The sequence below is a fragment of the Diaphorina citri genome, unplaced genomic scaffold (assembly GCF_000475195.1).
Source record: "Diaphorina citri unplaced genomic scaffold, Diaci psyllid genome assembly version 1.1 scaffold607, whole genome shotgun sequence".
NCBI classification, from domain to species: domain Eukaryota; kingdom Metazoa; phylum Arthropoda; class Insecta; order Hemiptera; family Psyllidae; genus Diaphorina; species Diaphorina citri.
Genome location: NW_007378041.1, coordinates 125,609 through 148,923, shown reverse-complemented (window position 1 = coordinate 148,923; position 23,315 = coordinate 125,609). Strand labels below are relative to the sequence as shown.

The 23,315-nt window shown below is 40.5% G+C and overlaps 2 protein-coding genes and 1 long non-coding RNA gene across 3 annotated transcripts; all 3 read left to right on the top strand.

Annotated features, from left to right (window-relative positions):
- Nucleotides 1–80: 80 nt before the first annotated feature.
- On the top strand, nucleotides 81–7,722 carry LOC113465336 (eukaryotic translation initiation factor 3 subunit A-like). The gene is made up of 5 exons (XM_026824543.1): nucleotides 81–234; nucleotides 582–753; nucleotides 6,536–6,724; nucleotides 7,294–7,457; nucleotides 7,713–7,722. The coding sequence occupies exons 1-5, from the start codon at nucleotides 125–127 to the stop codon at nucleotides 7,720–7,722; spliced, it is 645 nt and encodes a 214-aa protein (XP_026680344.1). The 5' UTR covers nucleotides 81–124.
- Nucleotides 1,452–1,820, top strand: LOC113467979. The gene is made up of 2 exons (XR_003391870.1): nucleotides 1,452–1,707; nucleotides 1,759–1,820. It is a non-coding gene; the product is annotated as an uncharacterized LOC113467979 (long non-coding RNA).
- A 2,001-nt stretch (nucleotides 7,723–9,723) lies between the features above and the next one.
- On the top strand, nucleotides 9,724–21,688 carry LOC103510513 (eukaryotic translation initiation factor 3 subunit A). Its single transcript, XM_008475188.3, has 13 exons — nucleotides 9,724–10,126; nucleotides 10,856–11,049; nucleotides 11,313–11,464; nucleotides 12,355–12,505; nucleotides 13,211–13,411; nucleotides 13,774–13,923; nucleotides 14,514–14,654; nucleotides 15,794–15,934; nucleotides 17,894–18,129; nucleotides 18,268–19,079; nucleotides 19,246–19,320; nucleotides 20,087–20,321; nucleotides 21,429–21,688. The coding sequence occupies exons 1-13, from the start codon at nucleotides 10,078–10,080 to the stop codon at nucleotides 21,682–21,684; spliced, it is 2,793 nt and encodes a 930-aa protein (XP_008473410.1). The 5' UTR covers nucleotides 9,724–10,077; the 3' UTR covers nucleotides 21,685–21,688.
- Nucleotides 21,689–23,315: the final 1,627 nt, after the last annotated feature.

Below are 23,315 nucleotides of genomic sequence, written 5' to 3'. Positions count from 1 at the left end.
TACTATTTGTTCTATGCTGCGGCTCTGTTCAAACTGTTCACGCTGAACAAGGAGATGAAGAAGAATATTAGGTACGCAGGAAGCGTTACAGAGGTGAGTATCTAACTACTACCAGAAGCTTGCAATGGTGTCCTGGAAAGCTGGCTACTATTTGTTCCATGCTGCGGCTCTGTTCAAACTCTTCACGCTGAACAAGGAGATGAAGAAGAATATTACACAGGAAGAGTTACAGAGGTAAATGTTCTTGTTGTTTAACCCTAGTCAGACATTCATGCTTGAACGTGTATGGTGGCCTTATATAAAACAGATTACTCTTGCGAGTTACAGAGGTAAATGTTCTTGTTGTTTAACCCTAGTCAGACATTCATGCTTGAACGTGTATGGTGGCCTTATATAAAACAGATTATTCTTGGCAGAGGTAAATGTTCTTGTTGTTTAACCCTAGTCAGACATTCATGCTTGAACGTGTATGGTGGCCTTATATAAAACAGATTACTCTTGGATGTTACTTGAAGTAAAAAATGGGATTTAATAAATAATTAAGACTTTGATAAAAATATATTTTCTCTTCCCCTCCACAGAATGGCGAGTCTTGTGCTGCTGGCAACCCTGTCCGTGCCACTCCCCTCTGCTCATCCGGAGTTTGACCGCTTCATCGAGACGGATAAGTCCCCTCTGGAGAAAGCACAGAAGCTGTCCATCCTGCTGGGACTCCAGCAGCCTCCCACCCGCCAGTCCTTGCTGAAGGATATCGTAAGTAGAAGAGCAGCTAGCTTTCAATATGAACAGTATTTTTTCTCCTTTTTAGTCCGTCCTTCCTTTATTATTACAATAGTAATAAAAAGGTATAAGGGACGGACTATTGTATTCGCTTCGGTGTCTGTCACTCGCTCGTTCGCTCGGTCTGTCTGTCTGTCTGTCTGTCCCCATAGAAGGACTTATCCAAACCTGGTCGACCTATATATCAAATTAAAGGTCTTTTTACCAGGAACACGAAAATGGTGGTGCAAATTTTGTCCAGAAAACCATAAAGCCAAAAAACAAAAAAAAAAAAACTGTTTTTTGGGGGATTTTTTGTTGTACTTTCAAGCATCTTGTTTCTTTCCTAGTTTTAGTAACCCTCAATACCTACTCTGGCTCTTCTTTTCTACCTCTTCAGCTTTTACTTCACCTTCTCTCCCTTCTTCCACTTCCATCTTGTATATTAAAAAAAAAAAAAAAAAAAAAAAAAAAAAAAACAAACTTGGTTTAATAAATATGACTGTAAGTTTAGTTCCATACTGCACAAACTTACGTGCCAAAGTTTGACCACTGCTCTGAAGTCTAGTGTTGACCATGGCTTGATTCATGTGTAACATTTGATTGAGTAAAAACAGACAGTTCACTTTCTTGGCCAGAAAATTGAATTGCAGGGCCTTACAAGATATCATTATCTTTTAGTTTTAATTGTTTCTTGAATACGTTAAATTTTAAATTTATCTTTTATTTATGAAATATTAATGGTCAAATTCAGAGTGAGCTTTAGACAAGGAGTGTTATGTTTCAAGCTTTGATTAAATATACTAAACTTATTATAAATGAAAAAAATCACCAATAAAATTATAAAAACCAGAGATTTGCAAGACAGATGTTGAGATGCCACAACTATAAAGAACAAAAAGAGTTACTAAACCAATAGGGGAAATACCTACTAAGAGAAGGAATTAGGTACTAAGCAGAACTAGAAAAAATGCTGAACCTACTAAGAGAAGGAATTAGGTACTAAGCAGAACTAGAAAAAATGCTGAAAAAAGTGTATAAAATAAGTAGGCAAAACTTGGAAAAAAAAAGTCTCTCACATGCACTCTCTTTCTCCCCTTTCTGGATTTTTAAGCACAGTCTAACGGCACAACTTAAAAATCCAAACCTATAATGAGAGACCTCTCACTCGACTCCTCCAGGAGACCTATGTCATGTGATTCCAGTATCAGAGGTCTCTATGATTTCAGCCAAAACGGTTTGGACAAGAGAGGTGAAGATGATAAATGTTTGTGAACTGAAAGAGAAAAGAGACAGACCATTTATTTAAATCACCTTTTTTTTTACATTTAATTGGATATTTTTATAGTTTAGGTTAGGGACTCTGGGGTACAGTTTTAAGTTTTTATTCTTCTTCTTCTTTTTCTTCTTTACCTTTTCCCACTCAAGTGGAGTCAGCATTTTTAGTCAACAATTTAAATTTTTAATATTGTCATTTAATTTCCTCTGCCCCGCAACAGCCAGTCACGGAATCAATCATTTGCATGATACAAATTTCTTGACCCCGCCCGGAATCGAACCCGGGTCTCCCGCGTGTAAGGCGAGCGCAGTGAAATACAAATTTCTTGACCCCGCCCGGAATCGAACCCGGGTCTCCCGCGTGCAAGGCGAGCGCAGTGACCACTACGCCATGGGAGCTGACTACCAAATAAGAAAATCGGTGTTAGTATCTGGACAGGTGTCCGCCCCTTCTTCACAAAACAAGGCTTACCTTCTTATAGAGCTCTGGATTGTACATCTTGCAGAGTTCTTTCAACGAAGACACGTCGATAATTCGATAGTGAAGATGATTATTGAACAGGGGCAGTTCCCTCATGATGAACAATCGATCCATGTATACGGAATTGCCTGGAACACAAATGAAATCAGTGAAGATGATTATTGAACAGGGGCAGTTCCCTCATGATGAACAATCGATCCATGTATACGGAATTGCCTGGAACACAAATGAAATCTACAGTGACTTCAACTCAGGAGGCTGGTGGTTCGTAGCTGACCAATGCAAACAGCAAACTCGATTCATCTCGGATTGGGTGCCGACTGGGTGAAGTTAGGATAAGGAGGAGGGCAGTTCGTTGCCGAATGGTATATAAAATTTTCAAATTTTTAGACTCGTGTGGTCTGTCCTCTAGAATGCCCAATGCCCATCTCGTAATATGTCCCTCATCAAATGGGCGATAAGAGACTCAATACTTCACATTTAGCATTTACATTCTAGGTTACCACGAGAACACCAGAAAGTAATCACTTGAAATATTTCCTATCAAACGAGTGAAATTTTTGTCACTGGTAGGGACCAAACCCGGTACCTACTGAATGGCCAGCAAGCCCATTATCACTCAGTAAACTATGCTCTCCAACGGTTTTGACCAATTTTGATGAAATTTGCCACAAAAAGGACATATTCTCATTAGATATCTTGACTCTAACCTGTCCTTAAGGAGCTCCTTAGAGGTCAAGAGTAATGTCAAATATTTACTGGTGTTGTCAACAATCATGGAAGTTGTCATCCTGGGTATGATGGTGCCTGAACACGAGCCAGGTAAGGTTATTGGATTGAATGTTTGTGTGAATGAATTCTAAGATTTAACTCATCAAATGGTATATGGTTTATCTTATTGTCCTACCATAAATCAAGACCACTAGAACAGAACCCAAAATTTTGAGAAACCTAAAGAAAAAAGTTTTTTTCAATGAAACCTCTTGTATTTCTCCACGAGACTACTTGTATTTCTCCACGAGACTACACAAGTGTTTTATAGTTCAAACTGCAACACTAGAAAGATGGAAAAATAAACCCTACTTTTTACTTTCCTTTTCTCATGTTTGAAGGATCCAAGATATTTCTTCTGGGCTTTGACATATCATTTCTTGTTCCTTTCTTCCTAAAATATCGTTTCTTGATCTTCCAGAGTCCACTGGTGAAGGCCAAGAAGAGATTCAGCTCGTGAAGAAAGTCCTCTACTCAATTCCTACCGATGGAGTGACCATGTCGGTTATCAAAGGATCTAGCATGGGACGCATATTCATGGGAGGAACAGATGGGAATTTGTATGAAATCAAATATCAGGTTGGTAGATTATAACTATAAAGTTTTCATTATTATTTTTACTGGGTTAATAAGGGAACTGTAACAATTTAGGTCTGATTGTCCCAAAATTGAAAAGAGGAAGGACAGGTATAACCATTCCAGCAGCCCAAGTATATTTATTTATTGTTTATATTTAAATGATGGACAAGAGTTGAAAATGATCGTCATTGCTTCCTTAGAGTTATAATATTGATAGGAGTTAAAATAAGGGAGGACTCACCAGAGGATTTCAGCACACATAAACACTCTACAACTCACACACACTTCGACTGCCACAAATAATGGGTCTGTCACATCCAAGAGCTCCCAGGACTGCTGACATCAATATTGTGTCGATCTATTGTTTTGCAAGTTACTGGGTAGCTCCGGTGACATTTGATAGAGGGAACTGCAAGCGAACCCGCGGCCTAGCGCTTAATACGAGGCAGACGCGCTACCAACCAAGCTAACTAGACTGTCAGCCTAGGGTAGAAGAATGCGAAAGCAGTAGAACGAAAAAAAGTGGCCCAACTGCCTCATGGCCTCCTCCAGTCTAACACATTACTCACCTCACTGCGATGCACAACAATCTCCGTCTGGTCCACAACCTTCAAGTCAGCGTCCGTAATCAAACAAGCCACCTCCAGAATTACATCGCCTGGGGGCTCCAATCCCGTCATTTCACAGTCCACCCATACCATATGCGAAGGTGCGTCCACACGCGATGCAGGGAGGACTTGAGTACTCATTGGGGCACCTTGCAACTTCCCAGCCCTGGTAAGGCTGTGGAGCCGGTTTTTGATTTGATCAGAAACACATTACTCACCTCACTGCGATGCACAACAATCTCCGTCTGGTCCACAACCTTCAAGTCAGCGTCCGTAATCAAACAAGCCACCTCTAGAATTACATCACCTGGGGGCTCCAATCCCGTCATTTCACAGTCCACCCATACCATATGCGAAGGTGCGTCCACACGTGATGCAGGGGGGACTTGAGTACTCATTGGGGCACCTTGCAACTTCCCGGCCCTTGTAAGGCTGTGGAGCCGGTTTTTGATTTGATCAGAACCTAAAAAAAAGGTTCATTGTAATTCTTACCTTATAAAAAAACAAACAATTGATTAGCAAAAATTCTGTTTATTTATTGTATATTTTCTCTGTTTATTTAGTTTCTCAATAATTGTTATTTATTTTTATATTTTAATTTTGTAAAATAAAAAGCAGGTAATTTTATTACCATTACCTGTATGTATCTTCTGATTGGGAAATTGGCGAATGTTTTCTGATCAGAACCTAAAAAAAAAAGGTTCATTGTAATTCTTACCTTATAAAAAACAAACAATTGATCAGCAAAAATTCTGTTTATTTATTGTATATTTTCTATATTTATTTAATTTCTCAATAATTGTTATTTATTTTCATGTTTTAATTTTGTAAAATAAAAAGTAGGTAATTTTATTACCATTACCTGTGTGACGTATCTTCTGATTGGGAAATTGGCGAATGTTTTTGTGGGTGGAAAAACTTTGGTGAGTGACTAGATTTGAGAAAGTTGTTTCAGGAGTGGTCAAATTGTGGGTGACTCTGCATTTGGACCATGATGTGACCGGTTTGGACAAGAGAGGTGAAGATGATAAATGTTTGTGAACTGAAAGAGAAAAGAGACAGACCATTTATTTAAATCACCTTTTTTTTACATTTAATTGGATATTTTTATAGTTTAGGTTAGGGACTCTGGGGTACAGTTTTAAGTTTTCATTCTTCTTCTTTTTCTTCTTTACCTTTTCCCACTCAAGTGGAGTCAGCATTTTTAGTCAACAATTTAAGTTTTTAATATTGTCATTTAATTTCCTCTTTTTTTTACTTTTTACAGTGGCAGATGCCAATGGTGGGAAAACAGAACCTTCTGCCAGGGAAGCAAGATCATTACCACTGGAATAACCATGCTTCCATTGTTGTCTGATGTGAACGAAAGGAAATATGTACTAAAAACAAAGTTTTTGAAACCAAAATGAGTGTCCCGTTAATTTAAATCTTGAACATTATTTGAAGAAATCTGTGGTCTGGCTGGCATTTATTGTTTACCACTCCACAGAGTGAGCAATTTAATTTATTTTTCTTCCTCATGATGCTTGATAGGTGATTTTGGCAATTGAGCGTTTTCATAAAGCTGGTGCAAGTTTATTTTTGTACCTTCAAGAATTCGGGTTACCCGTTCAAGAACTTCAAGAGTTACTGTGGAACAAATATATTTACTCACTATCAGGTAGACCTGACGGTATACAGGTATACCTGATCAGGTCCGCCTGATAGTTAGTGGCTGGCCTTACAAACTAAATTCTAAATTTTTGATGAGAGGATTGATAAAGGATAGAGGAAACTGAGGTCTTATCGTACCGAAATTGAAGAGAGAAGGAGAACAGAATAGAGAAAAGCCAGCCGTTCCGAGAACGAACCATATCTGTTTAGACTTTAGAAGCCTGGGACGGGAATCTCGCCCGTGACCTAGCGCTTACAAGGCAGGCGCGCTACCCTCCAAGCTAACTATGTTCAAGATTTAAAGGTGGTTCCGAAAATGGAAAGTAAGTAAGTAAACTAGCTAGGTTGGCCAGGTTAAACTTAGAATTCACTTCGTTCGTTCAATTAACCCCTTACTGTCTCGCAGGTCCGTCTGAACATCATCTCCCTGGCGGCCCCTCCCTATCAGAATCTCTACTCGTGGCTCGAGGTTGAGTTTAACCCTTTGGAGCTGACTTCGCGTGTGGCCTCCCTGCTACCCAACCTGGAGGACGAGCAGTATGCCGCGCCCCTGCGTGACGTCACGCTCGTCAAACTCATGCTGCAATTGTGTCAGGTGAGCACGAAATGGGTTCATATTTCACGAGAGTTAATAATACCTGGATTTACAGAGTCAAATGATGAATTCTTTTTGGTAAAGCAGAGAGCTTCACAGTTTTAGTTTCTATCACAACATTATTAAGTGCCTTCTTTACTATTGGTTCTCATTTATCATCAGTCTTTTTATACTGGTAATGCCGCCACTGGTGGCTAGTGGCTACTCAATCAAAGTAGCCGGAAATCAAACCAGGAACCTCCGGCGTGCAGAAAAAACTTCGGCCCCGCCGGAAATCGACCCCGGAACCTGCGGCATGAAAGCCGAGTGTGATACCCACTCGGCCACGGAGGTTACTTACAATTGTAAAATATTTCAGGTGGAAATTATTCCAAGTCCGATCCCCGGGTCCCCTCTGTAATGTAGGTAATGCAAATTCGTGTGATGTTCACACCACATTTTTTTTTCCTTTTTTTTACCTCTTATTTTCTTTCTCCCCCGCCCTTTGGTCCTGTTTCCCCCTCAAATTTTTGCATAGACCCTTGTTTTTCAGGATAATCAAGGTTATTTTCTATTCTTGTGTTTCGCAGGTTTACCAAACCATCCAGTTCACTCGCCTGATGGAGCTGACCAGTGATTTTGCTACTCCATTCCACATGGAACGACTACTGGTGGAATGTGTCCGTCATAATGATATGCAGGTAAAATTACACAAGACTTCTCAGTCTTGTTCAAGCAACTTAAAAATTGTTTCGCGAGTACAAATTTTTGTCGATGGTGGGATTCGAACCCGGGACCTTCTGCATGGCAAGCAAGCGCTTTACCACTGGACCAACCGTGCCCGTATCTTCAACTCCGGATGAGAAATTTTTCAACTGGGCTTTGAATTTGGAGGCTGGTGGTTCGATTCCAAGGAAAGTAAAAAAAATTAGCGTAGTGTATGAAGCGGGTAACGACATTGGTAACAAGCAGATATGCTTAACACAATTAAAATTCTTTTTATATTCAGGGTGTCGTAGGTCGTAGACAAATAGGTGACTTTACAACATTGAAAATCTCTGTGTTAGGCGTGAGAAATGTAACGTCTTAATAAATATTTGTAAAACTAAAAGTCAAGTTATTTATTTATTAGTCTCTCACATGCACTCTCTTTCTCCCCTTTCTGGATTTTTAAGCACAGTCTAACGGCACAACTTAAAAATCCAAACCTATAATGAGAGGCCTCTCACTCGACTCCTCCAAGAGACCTATGTCATGTGATTCCAGTATCAGAGGTCTCTATGATTTCAGCCAAAGTAGTGTGAATACTCAATCTTTTGATCGGACCGTTACCGGACCGTGACTGGACCTTGACTGGCACTATAGTGTGAATCAGGCTTAAAGCTACTAAATTCCACACCCAATCATTAGTATTACTGAAATTACCATGTGACTTACATTACTTGAGTAGAAATCCCATCTAATTTTCTACAAAAGGAGCAGGATTGTGTTAAAATTATTCAAGTTGTACACCGAAAAGAACTTGCAGATTTAGTTAGGTTAGGAAGAAGTTGAGTTCCTGAACTTCTATTTTACTGGCTAGCTGGAAATGCTAGAATGGCGGTGCTGCTTTTTATGATTTTCCTCCGTTTAGATGTGATTTATTCCAAAAGTTTCAAGCAAAATGGTTTTTCCTACATAACTTTTTGTCGTGAAAAACGAAGACGAAAGCCACGCCACGAGGGGAAAAAAACGAAACGGGTTTTTACTGTAAACTGTTTGCGAGAAAAGCGAAAGCGAAAAACCGGGAAAAAGAAAAACGAAAAACGGAGACGGCAGATGGACACGGACCGTGGACGACGGACGGAGGACGGAGTTCGCATCCGATGCGACGGACCACACCAGCCACCAGCCAGCCAAGCCAGCCACACAAGTGAAAATGACGATGACGTCACACTCAGCTGTCGGCAAAAACAAAGCATTTGAAAAATTCGCGGGTAAACAGATTTCTTTGCTCGCTCTCTAGCGGCGAAAAACCTCAACTAAAAAGAACCGTTTACAAGTCTTCTCTTTCGTGCGATTAGTGAATGAACGAAGTAAGTTGCAAGTTTTAACTCGATGATTTTGCATGTAGATCGCAGTTCGTACCTAGTTACGTATATTACTTATAAAAATTCACAAGACCATTATTTTCAATTTCAATCCTCTACAATCTACATACAATATTTATCTCAAAAATCAAACTCCTAATAGTCATCTATGACTATTAGGAGTTTGATTTTTGAGATAAATATTAGCCGATTTTATATACTAGTTAGCTTGAAGCGCAGCACACCTACCCTTTGTAAACGTTAGTTCATAATTATTAGGTTCGATTTCCGTCTGGGGCGATTAGATCTCCGTTAATATGTATATAGTTTACGTTCTCCCCATCATACCTCTAAATCGTTCTCGGAATGTTTTTTTTTTTTCTCTCTCTCTCTCTCTTTCTCCTTCTCATTTCAAACGGCGGTACGGAACCATTTTTCCTAATTAACTTTTTCAATTTCAAACCTAAAAAAAAAAAAATCCTGACACATGATACATGTATCAACGCGGTGCATCACAGGGTTAATTTACTCGCACCAAACGATCTCTCTCTTTCTCCTTCTCATTTCAAACGGCGGTACGGAACCATTTTTCCTAATTAACTTTTTCAATTTCAAACCTAAAAAAAAAAAATCCTGACACATGATACATGTATCAATGCGGTGCATCACAGGGTTAATTTACTTGCACCAAACGAGAACGTGTAAACGGTTCTTTTGTGCTCGTTGATTGTTGTTGACAAAATGTCGGGGAAACGCGGCAATTTTTGAAATAAATTCTGATTTTTTTGCAAAAAAATATTTTTTCGAGGCCATTTTTCGGCAATTTTCGCAAGTTTTCCCTGTGGAAAGGCTTTGATTTTTCAGGTTCTTTTGTGCTCGTTGATTGTTGTTGACAAAATGTCGGGGAAACGCGGCAATTTTTGAAATAAATTCTGATTTTTTTGCAAAAAATATTTTTTCGAGGCCATTTTTCGGCAATTTTCGCAAATTTTCCCTGTGGAAAGGCTTTGATTTTTCGTCAAATTTATCCTAAATATTCGTGGATATCTATTTACACCTTCATTTTCATTATAACCCCTTTATTTAACTCGAATAGCGGCAAATTTATCTCGTAACAATCTAGGCTTCCAGCTTCCACCATTTTACCTCACCTTTTCTCTTTCGAAGGACCGAGCCACGTTTTGTACAATATTTTTTTCCCCCAAGTTTTATTCTTTTAGGGAATGAACCATTGTATTTCGAGTGTATCTTTTGACAGTGACCATAGTATTTGATATAGTGAATAAATAAGAAACTTTTACAATCATGGCGAGATATGGACAGCGGCCGGAGAACGCCCTTAAGAGGGCAAATGGTGAGTGGCATAGCTCTACTTTCTGTTGTATTACATGGGCCTGATAAGATTTTTGAATGATGGAACTTAAAACAGGTCGAAAATCGTAGGATGTGCAAGTTTTCAAAGTTATGTTGGTAGTGGGATTTCTTGCAGCGAATGGAATAGGTTGCAACACTAGAAGGTGTACTTTACTGAGAAAGAAAAGGTAGGGAAAAGAAGTACAAGAGAAGCTTAGGTTTAAGTGAAGTTCAAATATAGTGCAATATTGCATGATGTTCTCATTAAAATGTACTTCAATAGCTGGGTACATTATTTAATGTCAATGCAATAAGGCAAGAACAATGACCGACTTAGTCACATCACGAGGGAAGACTTATTCTGAGGCCAGAATTTTGTCCCAGCAGAGGAATGATTTCTGCCATTGGTTGGAAGGGGACCCAATGCTCGTTAGGGCATAAGGGAAATGACAAAGAAGGAATAAGGCAAGTTGTTGTGGAGCTCAGGGTAGGAAAATGGTTCAAAGCATAATAAATAGATGGTTAATCAGGCCCCATTCCCAAGTGCACTCTCATTTTTTGTGCAAAGTTTCCCTGTCTTGTTGGTTATTGATTGCCTGGTGATTTTTTTTCTCTCAACCTGTTAGTTAAAAAAAGCAAACCCCATGCCCAAATGGGTATTAATACATATATTTTTCTAGAGTCATTTGAGTATTACTTAGTTGTATAACTTTACGATCTTCCTTTACAGAGTTCATTGAAGTGGGAAAACCTGCCCGGGCTTTGGACACCTTGTACGAGGTCTTCAAGAATAAGAAATGGGCCTACAATTGGAGCGAAAGTGTTCTGGAACCAATCATGTTCAAATACTTGGAGCTCTGTGTGGAACTCAAGAAGTCGCACATTGCCAAGGAAGGACTCTTTCAGTATCGAAACATGTTTCAAGTGAGTAACTTTTTTTAATATTTCCTTAAAAAAAAAAAAAAGTTTCAGTTAGATGGAGTTGTGAGAAATGGAGCAACAAGGGCCAAACACTCACTGCAACAAGATCTTCTAAGTAAAGATTAGGAGTGGGAGGAGAAAAAGTAGAGATTAGGTAGGAGCAGGAGCAAGAGAAAAAAAAAATCAAAATCCTTACTACATTTTCCAATAAGTTTTTGGACCAACAGGCTTCGCAGTAAAGTTTAATGTTCTCTTCTTGTTTCCAGTCAGTCAATGTCGGGTCCCTGGAGAATGTGATCCGAGGTTATTTGAGATCGGCTGAAGAGAGAACTGAGTCCGCTCGAGAACAGTCTCAACAAGCTGTGATTGACATTGATGATTTGGACAATTTGACGACTCCCGAGTCCATTCTGTTGAGGTGAGCATTAATGTCGTTATTTCAAATGTTGGAACTTTGCCAATAGGTCATTCTCCATTCATGCATCCCAATATTCTTCCATGATGTTGTTGCTGGACCTTAGTGCAGGTCAAAAATTTAGGTGGCTGGAATGTTTCTCTCACTATACTTAGATATTTGTATATAGGTGGCAACAGAAAGTAGTAGTAAGTTGTCAGGTAAGACAAGGTCACAATGTTTAATTCTAAGTTTGGCCGGCTAGAGACCATGTAAAGCAACTAGGTATTTTCTAATGCCAAGTATTTCTTCCAAGAGAAAAAAAATCAAAATCCTTACTACATTTTCCAATTAGTATTTGGACCAACAGGCTTCTCAGTAAAGTTTAATGTCCTCTTCTTGTTTCCAGTCTGTCAATGTCGGGTCCCTGGAGAATGTGATCCGAGGTTATTTGAGATCGGCTGAAGAGAGAACTGAGTCCGCTCGGGAACAGTCTCAACAAGCTGTGATTGACATTGATGATTTGGACAATTTGACAACTCCCGAGTCCATTCTGTTGAGGTGAGTATCAATGTTGTTATTTCTAATGTTGGGAACTTTGCCAATAGGTCATTCTCCATTCATGCATCCCAATATTCTTCCATGATGTTGTTGCTGGACCTTAGTGCAGGTCAAAAATTTAGGTGGCTGGAATGTTTCTCTCACTATACTTAGATATTTGTATATAGGTGGCAACAGAAAGTAGTAGTAAGTTGTCAGGTAAGACAAGGTCACAATGTTTAATTCTAAGTTTGGCCGGCTAGGGACCATGTAAAGCAACTAGGTATTTTCTAATGCCAAGTATTTTAATTCATTCTTCCTCTTTTCTCTACATGTTATTCTAAATTTTTCATGTCTACCTTTTTCCCCTCCAGTGCTGTGAGTGGTGAGGATGCCCAGGATCGTTCAGACCGCACCATCCTGACACCATGGGTTAAATTTCTGTGGGAGTCGTACTGCCAGTGTTTGGAACTGCTGAGAACCAATGCTCACGTGGAAACCTTGTACCACGACATTGCTAAGATGGTGAGTATAGGATTTTTTTTATTATTTTATAAAGGAATTTCAATTTCCCCTCCAGTGCTGTGAGTGGTGAGGATGCCCAGGATCGTTCAGACCGCACCATCCTGACACCATGGGTTAAATTCCTGTGGGAGTCATACTGCCAGTGTTTGGAACTGCTGAGAACCAATGCTCACGTGGAAACCTTGTACCACGACATCGCTAAGATGGTGAGTATGGGATTTTTATTTTATAAAGGAATTTCAATTGTATTAGATAATTAGAATATGTGTAGAATGAGGCATTTTATTCTAGATCTAAGCAGGTTGTACATACTTTCAGGTTGTACCATGACATTGTTAAGTATGGGATTTTTAGGAAGGAATTTTATTTGAATTTGCACAGAATGAGGCATTCTATCCTATTATATTGAAAAAAAGAACTATAATATCATATAAAAAAAGCATAGAGGGAACTGTAACTGCTAAGGTCTTATCATCCCGAAAATGATGGAAGAGAGAAGGAAGACAGGATAGGAGAAAGCCAGCCATAGAATGAACATTATTCGTTCAGGATAAAATCTGCCCCAGGCGGGAATCAAACCCACAGCTTAGCACTTACAAAGCAGACACACTACCAACCAAGCTAACAGGCTGGCAAACACACCTTTTCTCCAGTTCATTATAGTTTCCTGCTAATTTTTCTCTTCTTGATGTTTCTGTCACACAGGCATTTAACTTCTGTCTCAAGTACAACCGGAAGACTGAGTTCCGTAAGCTGTGTGACAAGCTTCGTAAGCATCTCGAGGACATTGGTAAGCTGCCCCCGCAGACTGTCAACGTCTCCCTGAGTAAGCCGGAGACGCAGCAGTACAATCTGGAAACTCGCCTGGTGCAGCTTGACTCCGCCATACAGATGGAACTGTGGCAGGTAAACTATTAGGATAGAAATACTCCCATCAAACTCACGTGACGTGATAGTAGTGTGGCTGTCCTGAACGAGGTTACCTACTATTATATGGGAAAACTTTGAACTACATCTTTCTAACTCCCCATGAGCTCATGTGACGTGACGTGATTGTTGTGTGTTTTCTACATCTAGGCCTATCTCATTGGAATCGTAGATGCTTGACTTTTATGCTGGGGTTTAACAACTTGGGATTGAGATGAAACGGGGATTTTTTTAATACTTTTGGTGTTTTTTGGCATTATCCAATAGGATAAAGAAAGTCGTGTGATGTTCACACCAGATTTTTTGCTGATATTTTCACATCCCATTTCTTTCCCTTCCAGGAAGCGTACAAAGCGACCGAGGACATCCACAACCTGATGACCCTCTCCAAGAAGTCATCGGTGCCGAAGACCATGGCCAATTGTTTCGAGACTTCTCAGTCTTGTTCAAGCAACTATGAAATTGTTTCAAGACTTCTCAGTCTTGTTCAAGCAATTTTAAAATTGTTTCGAGACTTCTCAGTCTTGTTCAAGCAATTTTAAAATTGTTTCAAGACTTCTCAGTCTTGTTCAAGCAACTATAAAATTGTTTCAAGACTTCTCAGTCTTTGTTTCAAGACTTCTCAGTCTTGTTCAAGCAACTTTAAAATTGTTTCAAGACTTTTCAGTCTTGTTCAAGCAACTATAAAATTGTTTCAAGACTTCTCAGTCTTGTTCAAGCAACTTTAAAATTGTTTCAAGACTTTTCAGTCTTGTTCAAGCAACTTTAAAATTGTTTCAAGACTTCTCAGTCTTGTTCAAGCAATATTATAAAATTGTTTCAAGACTTTTCAGTCCTGTTCAAGCAACTTTAAAATTGTTTCAAGACTTTTCTTCAGTCTTGTTCAAGCAACTTTAAAATTGTTTCAAGACTTTTCAGTCTTGTTCAATTCAATTCAATTTTATGTGCCATTTTAAAATTGTTTCAAGACTTTTCAGTCTTGTTCAAGCAATTATAAAATTGTTTCAAGACTTTTCATTTCAGTCCTGTTCAAGCAATTTTGTGTATTTAGTTTTAACCCTTTCCACACCCTTGTCCACAGATTCGTATTGACCACGGAGCAGGCTGTATTCATTTCGGGACTGATCTGTCGGAATCTCAACGTGAGGATAAACAGGAAGGTCCTCTCCTCCAACCTATGCCGAGTGAACAGATTAGAAACCAACTCATCAATATGTCCTCGGTAAGTATACTGCAGATTGTGGGTTCGAATCCCATGCCTGATTCGAAAAAAATAATCCTTAAAAATAATAACAATAGGTACCTACCTACTTGTTACATAACTCCCGCTCAAAATCATTACAGCCCTTCGGATTGTCCTTTTTTTCGAACTGTGGTTCTATTCTTAGAGAATGGTTCCAGGAATCTAATTCAACGCTGTTTGCTAAAGTGGTGGATAATAATGATTTAGCCAATTTGATCGCCAACGTCCAGTAATGGACATGGCACACTAAGAAGAAGTGGTTCTATTTTGCATCGACCCTGGTAATTCATTGTTTGTCCGTTTTATTTTAAAGCTAAAAACATATTCCAGAAGACTCCTCACATCAGATGACCGCTTACTTACCTACTTACTTGAAAATAATCAAGGTCCGATTTCATGCCGAAAATGGTCATTTTCTATGATGAGATCAGCAAAGAGTTGACCTCACTCAGATTTTCAAGCCCAAAATTGAATGAGAAGATTTCCTTTGTGTTAGATTGGCATCAAAATTGGATAAACCATTCTAGAGTTATCTTGCACCAAATAAATCAGACAAACTAAAAAGAAAAAACAAACAAGCAAACATCGAGTTTCTGCTCTTTGATTTTAAAATCTCGCCTAATTAAGCACATAAGGTGACACCCCTCAGTCTTGTTCAAGCAACTTTAAAATTGTTTCAAGACTTCTCAGTCTTGTTCAAGCAACTATGAAATTGTTTCAAGACTTCTCAGTCCTGTTCAAGCAATTTTAAAATTGTTTCAAGACTTTTCAGTCCTGTTCAAGCAATTTTAAAATTGTTTCAGGACTTCTCAGTCCTGTTCAAGCAACTATGAAATTGTTTCAAGACTTTTCAGTCCTGTTCAAGAAATTTTAAAATTGTTTCAAGACTTCTCAGTCTTGTTCAAGCAACTATGAAATTGTTTCAAGACTTCTCAGTCCTATTCAAGCAATTTTAAAATTGTTTCAAGACTTCTCAGTCCTGTTCAAGCAACTATAAAATTGTTTCAAGACTTTTCAGTCCTGTTCAAGCAATTTTAAAATTGTTTGAAGACTTTTCAGTCCTGTTCAAGCAATTTTTCTGTATTTAGTTTTAACCCTTTCGATACCCTTGTCCACAGATTCGTATTGACCACGGAGCCGGCTGTATTCATTTCGGGACCGATCTGTCGGAGTCTCAACGTGAGGATAAACAGGAAGGTCCTCTCCTTCAGCCCATGCCGAGTGAACAGATTAGAAACCAACTCATCAATATGTCCTCGGTAAGTATACTGCAGATTGTGGGTTCAAATCCCAGGCCTGATTCGAAAAAAAAGACTGCGGGAGTAAAGGGACTTTTCAGTCTCATTCTGGCAGGATAAACAGGGTATATTCTATTCTATAAGGTCTACATATTAATAAAGCTCATGTTTCCACATGCGAGGACAAACTAGTCTATCTTTCTATTATTTCTCTCTAAATCCTCCTTAACATGTGTTTATCCTTACAGTCTCAAGCGTTTGAAAGAGGACAAGGAGTACTTCATGAACAAGCTCCTTAAGGAGCGTCTGTCCACATGCGAGGACAAACTAGTCTATCTTTCTATTATTTCTCTCTACATCCTCCTTAACATGTGTTTATCCTTACAGTCTCAAGCGTATGAAAGAGGACAAGGAGTACTTCATTAACAAACTCCTTAAGGAGCGTCTGTCCACGTACGAGGACAAGCTAGTACATATATATTCTTTTCTTTTACTTATGTTCTCTCTAAATCCTCCTTAATCGTTATCCTTACGGTCTGAAGCGTATGAAGGACGACAAGGAGAGTACTTCACTAACAAACTCTTTAAGGAGCGTCTGTCCACATACGAGGACAAACTAAGGAGTATCTGTCCCCATGCGAGGACAAACTAGTCTATCTTTCTATTATTTCTCTCTAAATCCTCCTTAATCGTTATCCTTACAGTCTCATCCCTTGTCTTGTGGGTTAGTTAGTGTTTTCCTATAGTGCTATTTCCTTGTTTTCCCTCCACTTTCCTACTGTAAAAATAATGTGCTACAGAAGAGGGAAGTTCGTCTTAGTTTCCGAATGGAAAACACACCTCAGCTTGTTACTCCCTCTCTCTCTCAAATTCTTTGTGGTACAGCAGAGCTTTTTCACAACTTTTGTGGATATCACAACATTACTAAGAGCCGCCTCCTTTGCAATCAATTTCCATATTTCAACAATCTTTTTACACTGGTAACGCCGCCACTGGTCGCTACTCGATTAAAGTAGCTACTCAATTGTGACATAAAGTGTCAATGTTTGGTGTTCCCCCATATTTTCCGTGTTTCAGGAGGAAGCGCTGCGAGCTCAGATGGTAGCCGAACAGGAGAGGCTGGAGTTCGAGCGACGGGAGAGAGAAAGAAAACGCATTGAAAGTGAACTGGCTCTCATGAAGGAGAGAAACCTTAAGGAGAAGGTAAGATCGAAACAAAATAATATAAATAAATAAATAAAGATCTAGTTATATGGCTTGTTTGGTTGTTTGCTTTTGTTTGTTGTTTTTTTTTTCTGCCTTGGAAGCCAGCAATAACAAGCATTGAGATCCTCGACAGAACTGTGGTTGAGTGGAAGAGCTCCTTTTGGAGACTTCTGCCACATTAAATAAAGCCATTTAAAAAATATATATATATATATTTATATAGGAAAATATTGGAATACGAGAGGGAAAATGGTCTAATGGTCAAAGATCCTGACATTTGCAACATACATACCTACATGATTTTTTCCAATTGGTTTGGTTTGATTAACTGTAACAGTCGAAGTCTTATCGTCCCGAAAGCGAACGGAGAAGGAAGACAGGATAGGAGAAAGCCAGCCGTTCCGAGAGCGAACCTTATCTGTTTAAGATAAAATCCACCCAGGGTCGGAATCGAACCCGCGGCCTAGCGCTTACAAGGCAGATGCGCTAGCAACCAATCTAACTAGGTTGGCGGTAGACATCTTAAGGATTACTTTAAAGCGCCTAACTCGCTTGAGTTGTCAACTATCTGTGTCTAATGTCTATGTTTTTCTTGTCAGGTTCAACAAATATCGCAGACTTCCGTTTAAACTATACCTATGAAATATATAAGACCTTGTTTAGACTGCGGGAGTAAAGGGACTTTTCAGTCTCATTCTGGCAGGATAAACGGGGTATATTCTATTCTATAAGGTCTACATATTAATAAAGCTCGTGTCTCTCCCTCCCCGTCAGGTTCTCACCAAATCCCTGCAAATCATCAACCCGCATCACGACACCAAGGAGCGTAGCGCTCTGCACGCCAACCTCATCCGAATCTATCACAACACGAAGGCATCCGAACATATGCGAATCCTGGCCCGACACAAGATCATCGAAGATAGAAAGGAACATCTGGAGAAGATGAACACTCAGCGGGAAGAAGAAGAGGCAAGACGACAGGTGAGTGAAATCCAGGGCAAACCAGCTGGGCCCGTCCCTCCGGGAATTTTTTAGACCGTAGTTTATTCGATCGTACCTATGTACTTACCTACCTAATTTCTTTTATTCTTTGAAGGAAGGGAAATGTATTTTTTGTATATTTTGTACCCCCTGTCATTTCTTTTCAGATTGGAGCGTGAGGAGAGCCAACGGAGGCTGACCGAAGCCAAGCCGGACATCTACCGGCCCAAGGTCTCCCAAACCCCGCCAGCCCCAGCCACCACGCGCTACGAGCCTCCCCGTGCGCGAGAACCTCCTGCCCCGGCTAGCGGCCCTGTCGAGTCCGCGGGCGACAGACCCGCCCCGGCCCCTGGGAAGTATGTTCCCCGTGCCGCTGCCGCTGCTGGCGGGGCCGGGCCTTCGGTGCGGTTCGAGGAACCTCCTACCGAGAAGCCAGCTGGGAAGTATGTCCCGCGGGCCGCGCTCGCTGCCGCTGAAACTGAAGAAAAATCAGACAAGTACCAACCGCCCGTGGCCCGCGCTGAAGGTTCCGGTAAGTATGTTCCGCCGGTCGCGAGAAGCGGTGCACCGCCTTCCGGGGAGAGTGGCGGAAAATATGTGCCGCCCGTGCGAAGTGGCGCTCCGCCAAGCCGGGACGGACCGGAGCGGTACGGAGGACGGGATAGCGGACGGGACTATGGCCGGGACGGTGGAAGAGACAGAGATTTTGGACGTGGAGAGCGGGACTTTGGAAGACGGGATAGAGATTTTGGATCCAGGGATGGCGGAAGTGGTAGAGACTTTGCCCGTGGAGGAGACAGGGAGAGGGATTTCGGTCGTGGAGGTGATCGCGATACCCGTGGAGGTGATAGAGATACCCGTGGTGGTGACAGAGATGGAAAGGCGGATAATTGGAGAGCTGGCGGTGGTGGTGGTGGTGCTGGAGGTGCTGATAATTGGAGACGAGGGGAGGAGCCGAGAAAAGATGGAGGTGCGGGAGGTTCGTTCCGTAGAAACTAGATGGCGAAACATACCCACAGTAGAACCCCGATTATTTTAACTAATTAGGACCGGGGGTAGCTGAATGATCACTTTCTATGATCTTTTCCTCTGATAAGATAGGATATCCTTTGAAAGATAGAAAAAAAATGGATTTTGGAATTGAAATAATCATGGACGGAAGATTCTGGGCAAACTGGATGAGGCGGATATTAAGAATATGGATGCCGACCAGATTACAGGTAATTTCTATTGTTAAATACCAGCAGTGGTCACTAATCTTGCCTTCGGGAGCCGGCAATCCCATAAAGCAGATTCGGGATGAGTCACCAATGTCGTCTAAAATCTTCAGAATGAAAATTCTAATCTTTTTTTTTTTTACTTACCGGAAGATTCTGGGCAAACTGGATGAGGCGGATATTAAGAATATGGATGCCGACCAGATTACAGGTAATTTCTATTGTTAAATATACCAGGAGTGGTCACTAATCTTGCCTTCGGGAGCCGCAATCCCATACAGCAGATTCGGGATGAGTCACCAATGTCGTCTAAAATCTTCAGAATGAAAATTCTAATCTTTTTTTTAACTTAAAAGATGAGTGTTCCACCGCCGTTTTTATTTCGTAGCAATGAAACAACTGCTACATTAGACGCTTGTGGTCTGTGTCGTAGCATGCCCATCCCGTAGTATGCCTCTCATCAGATGGGCGAGAAGAGACACAATAATTCCCATTTATCTCTGTGTTAGGCGTGAGAAATGTAACGTCCTAATAAATAAAAAACTCTTGACTTTGTAAAACTACAAATTTGTAAAACTAAAAGTCAAGAGTTTTTTTATTTCTTAAGTTATTGAAAGTTTTACCAAGTGTTATTTTGGTCTTATTATAAAGTAACAAATGTCATTGGAATCACCAGGATTTTTGTAGTAACTTTTTTGGAGTCTTTACCTATATTTTTAAAAATTCAAGAAAAGTTTTATCAAATTAAATATTCGATTCCTCACTACAGCTCGCGAGTTGGAAGAACTGCAAAAGGAACGGCGCGAACAGCAGCAGAAGCTGAAATCCCAGGAGAAGAAGATGGACTACTTTGAGCGCGCTAAGCGCCTAGAAGAGATCCCGCTGATAGAGAAGGCGTACGAGGAGAAGAAGGTGCGCGATCGGAAACTGTGGGAGGAGCGCGAAGCGAAGCGCATAGAGCAAACGATCGAGGACCGCAACCTGGCTGTAGCGCATCGGGAACGGTAAGTTAAGTATAGAAACGGTTCATAGACAGGCGAAAAAGTTCATTACTCATCTGCCACACTATGTTAAGGCTATAAAAAAAACGTATCGCGTGTAAGTGGGAAAGGTGCGCGATCGGAAACTGTGGGAGGAGCGCGAAGCGAAGCGCATAGAGCAAACGATCGAGGACCGCAACCTGGCTGTAGCGCATCGAGAACGGTAAGTGTAGAAACGGTTCTAAGAGTAAACTGGACTTTTTCTGGTCATTCATTACTCATTTGCCACACTATGTTAAGGCTATAAAAAAATCGTGTCGTGTGTAAGTGGGAACACTCATCTAGGCGCACGGCAGTGCGCCAGGCCAAGTTCCAGCCTGAGCACGCCAGTGTGTATATTACACGAAACATTTCGACGCGTTTTTACCCCTATCATAACTCCGTCAATTTTCAATGTAATCTCACGAAATTTGGACCATATGTTAACCTATACTTCCTTATTATACCTGCGAAAACATTCGAGAAAAAATCGGATGAAACTCACGTGATATCTTCCTTAACATCTGTCTAACCTACCTTATCCCACAGACTCGAGCGTGTGAAGGACGACAAGGAGTACTTCATGAACAAACTCCTTAAGGAGCGTCTATACCACGTACGAGGACAAACTAAGGGGTATTTGTCCACATGCGAAGACAAACTAGTCTGTATTTCTATTATTAGCCAGTGTGTATATTACACGAAACATTTCGACGCGTTTTTACCCCTATCATAACTCCGTCAATTTTCAATGTAATCTCACGAAATTTGCACCATATATTATACCTGCGAAACTGGACTTTTTTTATTGTGGACTTATTATACTTATTATACCTGCGGATGAAACCTCGGATGTTTATTATACCTCGGATGAAACTCACGTGATATCTTCCTTAACATCTGTCTAACCTACCTTATCCCACAGACTCGAGCGTATGAAGGACGACAAGGAGTACTTCATGAACAAACTCCTTAAGGAGCGTCTGTCCACGTACGAGGACAAACTAAGGAGTATCTGTCCACAGGCGAGGACAAACTAGTCTATCTTTCTATTATTTCTCTCTAAATCCTCCTTAATCGTTATCCTTACAGTCTCAAGCGTATGAAAGAGGACAAGGAGTACTTCATGAACAAGCTCCTCAAGGAGCGTCTGTCCACGTACGAGGACAAGTTGGAGGCGTTCGAAAAGCGGCTGGCCGAGGAGCGTAAGAAGCGACTGGCCAAGCGTAAAGTGGAGCGTAAACGGGAGCGGCGTCAGGCGTGGCTGGAGGCGAAGGAGGCGGAAGAGCGTAAACGGGAGGAAGAGGAGGAGAGGAAGAGACGGGACGAGGAGACGAAACGAAGGTGAGAAGGGGAAGGATTTGATTTGGGACACGAAATGGGACGTGGGGAAGGAGAGGAGGAGGAGGAGGAAGAAGGGTATATATATTATTTGTTGTTGTTGTTGTTGTTGTTGTTGTTGTAGCGGCTTTAGCTTTCGCCGAATGGCGATAGCAGAATAAAGAAAAGAAAGAAAAGATGTCTTTTTGTATCTGCTATACACCGGGGTGACGGTCTCTAGCTCTAGCCATGTTAAATTGGCTCGCTCGTCCTGAACCGCAGTCAACCATCATGAGGACTTGTACTTATCCTGGATGACGTAATTGTGGATAAGCCGTTTCGCCTCTTTGGACTGAAAGAATAACAATAATAGTTCTTATTCATACTGCTTTATTAATAATAATAATAGTGCTTATTTATACTGCTCGCATAGGACTGAAAAGTCCCTTTACTCCAGCAGTAGGTTACTACCTGATCCAAAAAGGAGGAGTTTTTGAAAACTCCTGTTTGAACCATTAAAAACTCTTTTTTGGATTATTGAAAATTCTCCCATTAGTGAAATCTATCATTAAGTCATTGGTGAAATCCACCATAAAACTCACCATACAGAAAATCTTGTAGTCCACCAGGAAAAACCCGTGCGCTGTAAATTGAACTGTATGTTTCTCTAGATGACGAACCAATAGATCCAACTGAAATTAGTAAAGTGGTCTGGTTAGTCTGGCCTGTGCCTCATATCACCAAAGTATGGAAAAGTATTTTACAAGTGTAATAGCCAATGGAAAAGCAGAATTTTGAATTTGGACGAATTAGATCGAAATATGGAATTGCAAATGCTTTTCCATACTTTGGTGAGACACTGGAAGCCCTAAGACCCTAGGTCCTGGGTTCGATTCCCACCCGGCGCGAATTTCAACTCAAGTAGATTTGGTCTATTCTCAGACAGCCTAGTGAGGGTAGTCCGCCTGTCTTGTAAACATTAGGTCGCTGGCTTGATTCCCACTCCGTGGCGAAATTTATCCCAAACAGATTTGGTTCGTTCTCAGCCTGGTTAGTTTGGAAGGTAGGACACCTACCTTGTAACCCCTAGGTCGTAGGTTCGATTCTAATGTTACCTCTTGCTCTATATCGGGAAAGGTATCCTGGATGACGTAATTGTGGATAAGCCGTTTCGCCTCTTTGGACTGAAAGAATAACAATAATAGTTCTTATTCATACTGCTTTATTATTAATAATAGGTATAGGTATAGGTATAGGTATGTTTTATTTGGTATCATTTTTTTTTTTACAAAGAATTTCTTATCCTAAGCTTAATATAAACTTCTAAGATAAGATTTTAACAATATTGGTTACAATATAATCGATGTGTAGGTATTTTACAAAATAAGTTACCTTCTTAACTATAGTGCTTATTTATACTGCTCGCATAGGACTGAAAAGTCAAAAGTCCCTTTATTCCAGCAGTAGGCTACTACCATTATTGTGGTCAAATTCTCAAATTATATTGAGGATATTCTCGCATAGGACTGAAAAGTCCCTTTACTCCAGCAGTAGGCTACTACTATTATTGTGGTCAAATTCTCAAATTAGGATTGAGGATAAAATTCCATACCTCGGCTGGGATTGAACCCACGCCCTCCTGTTTACCAGGCGAGCGCC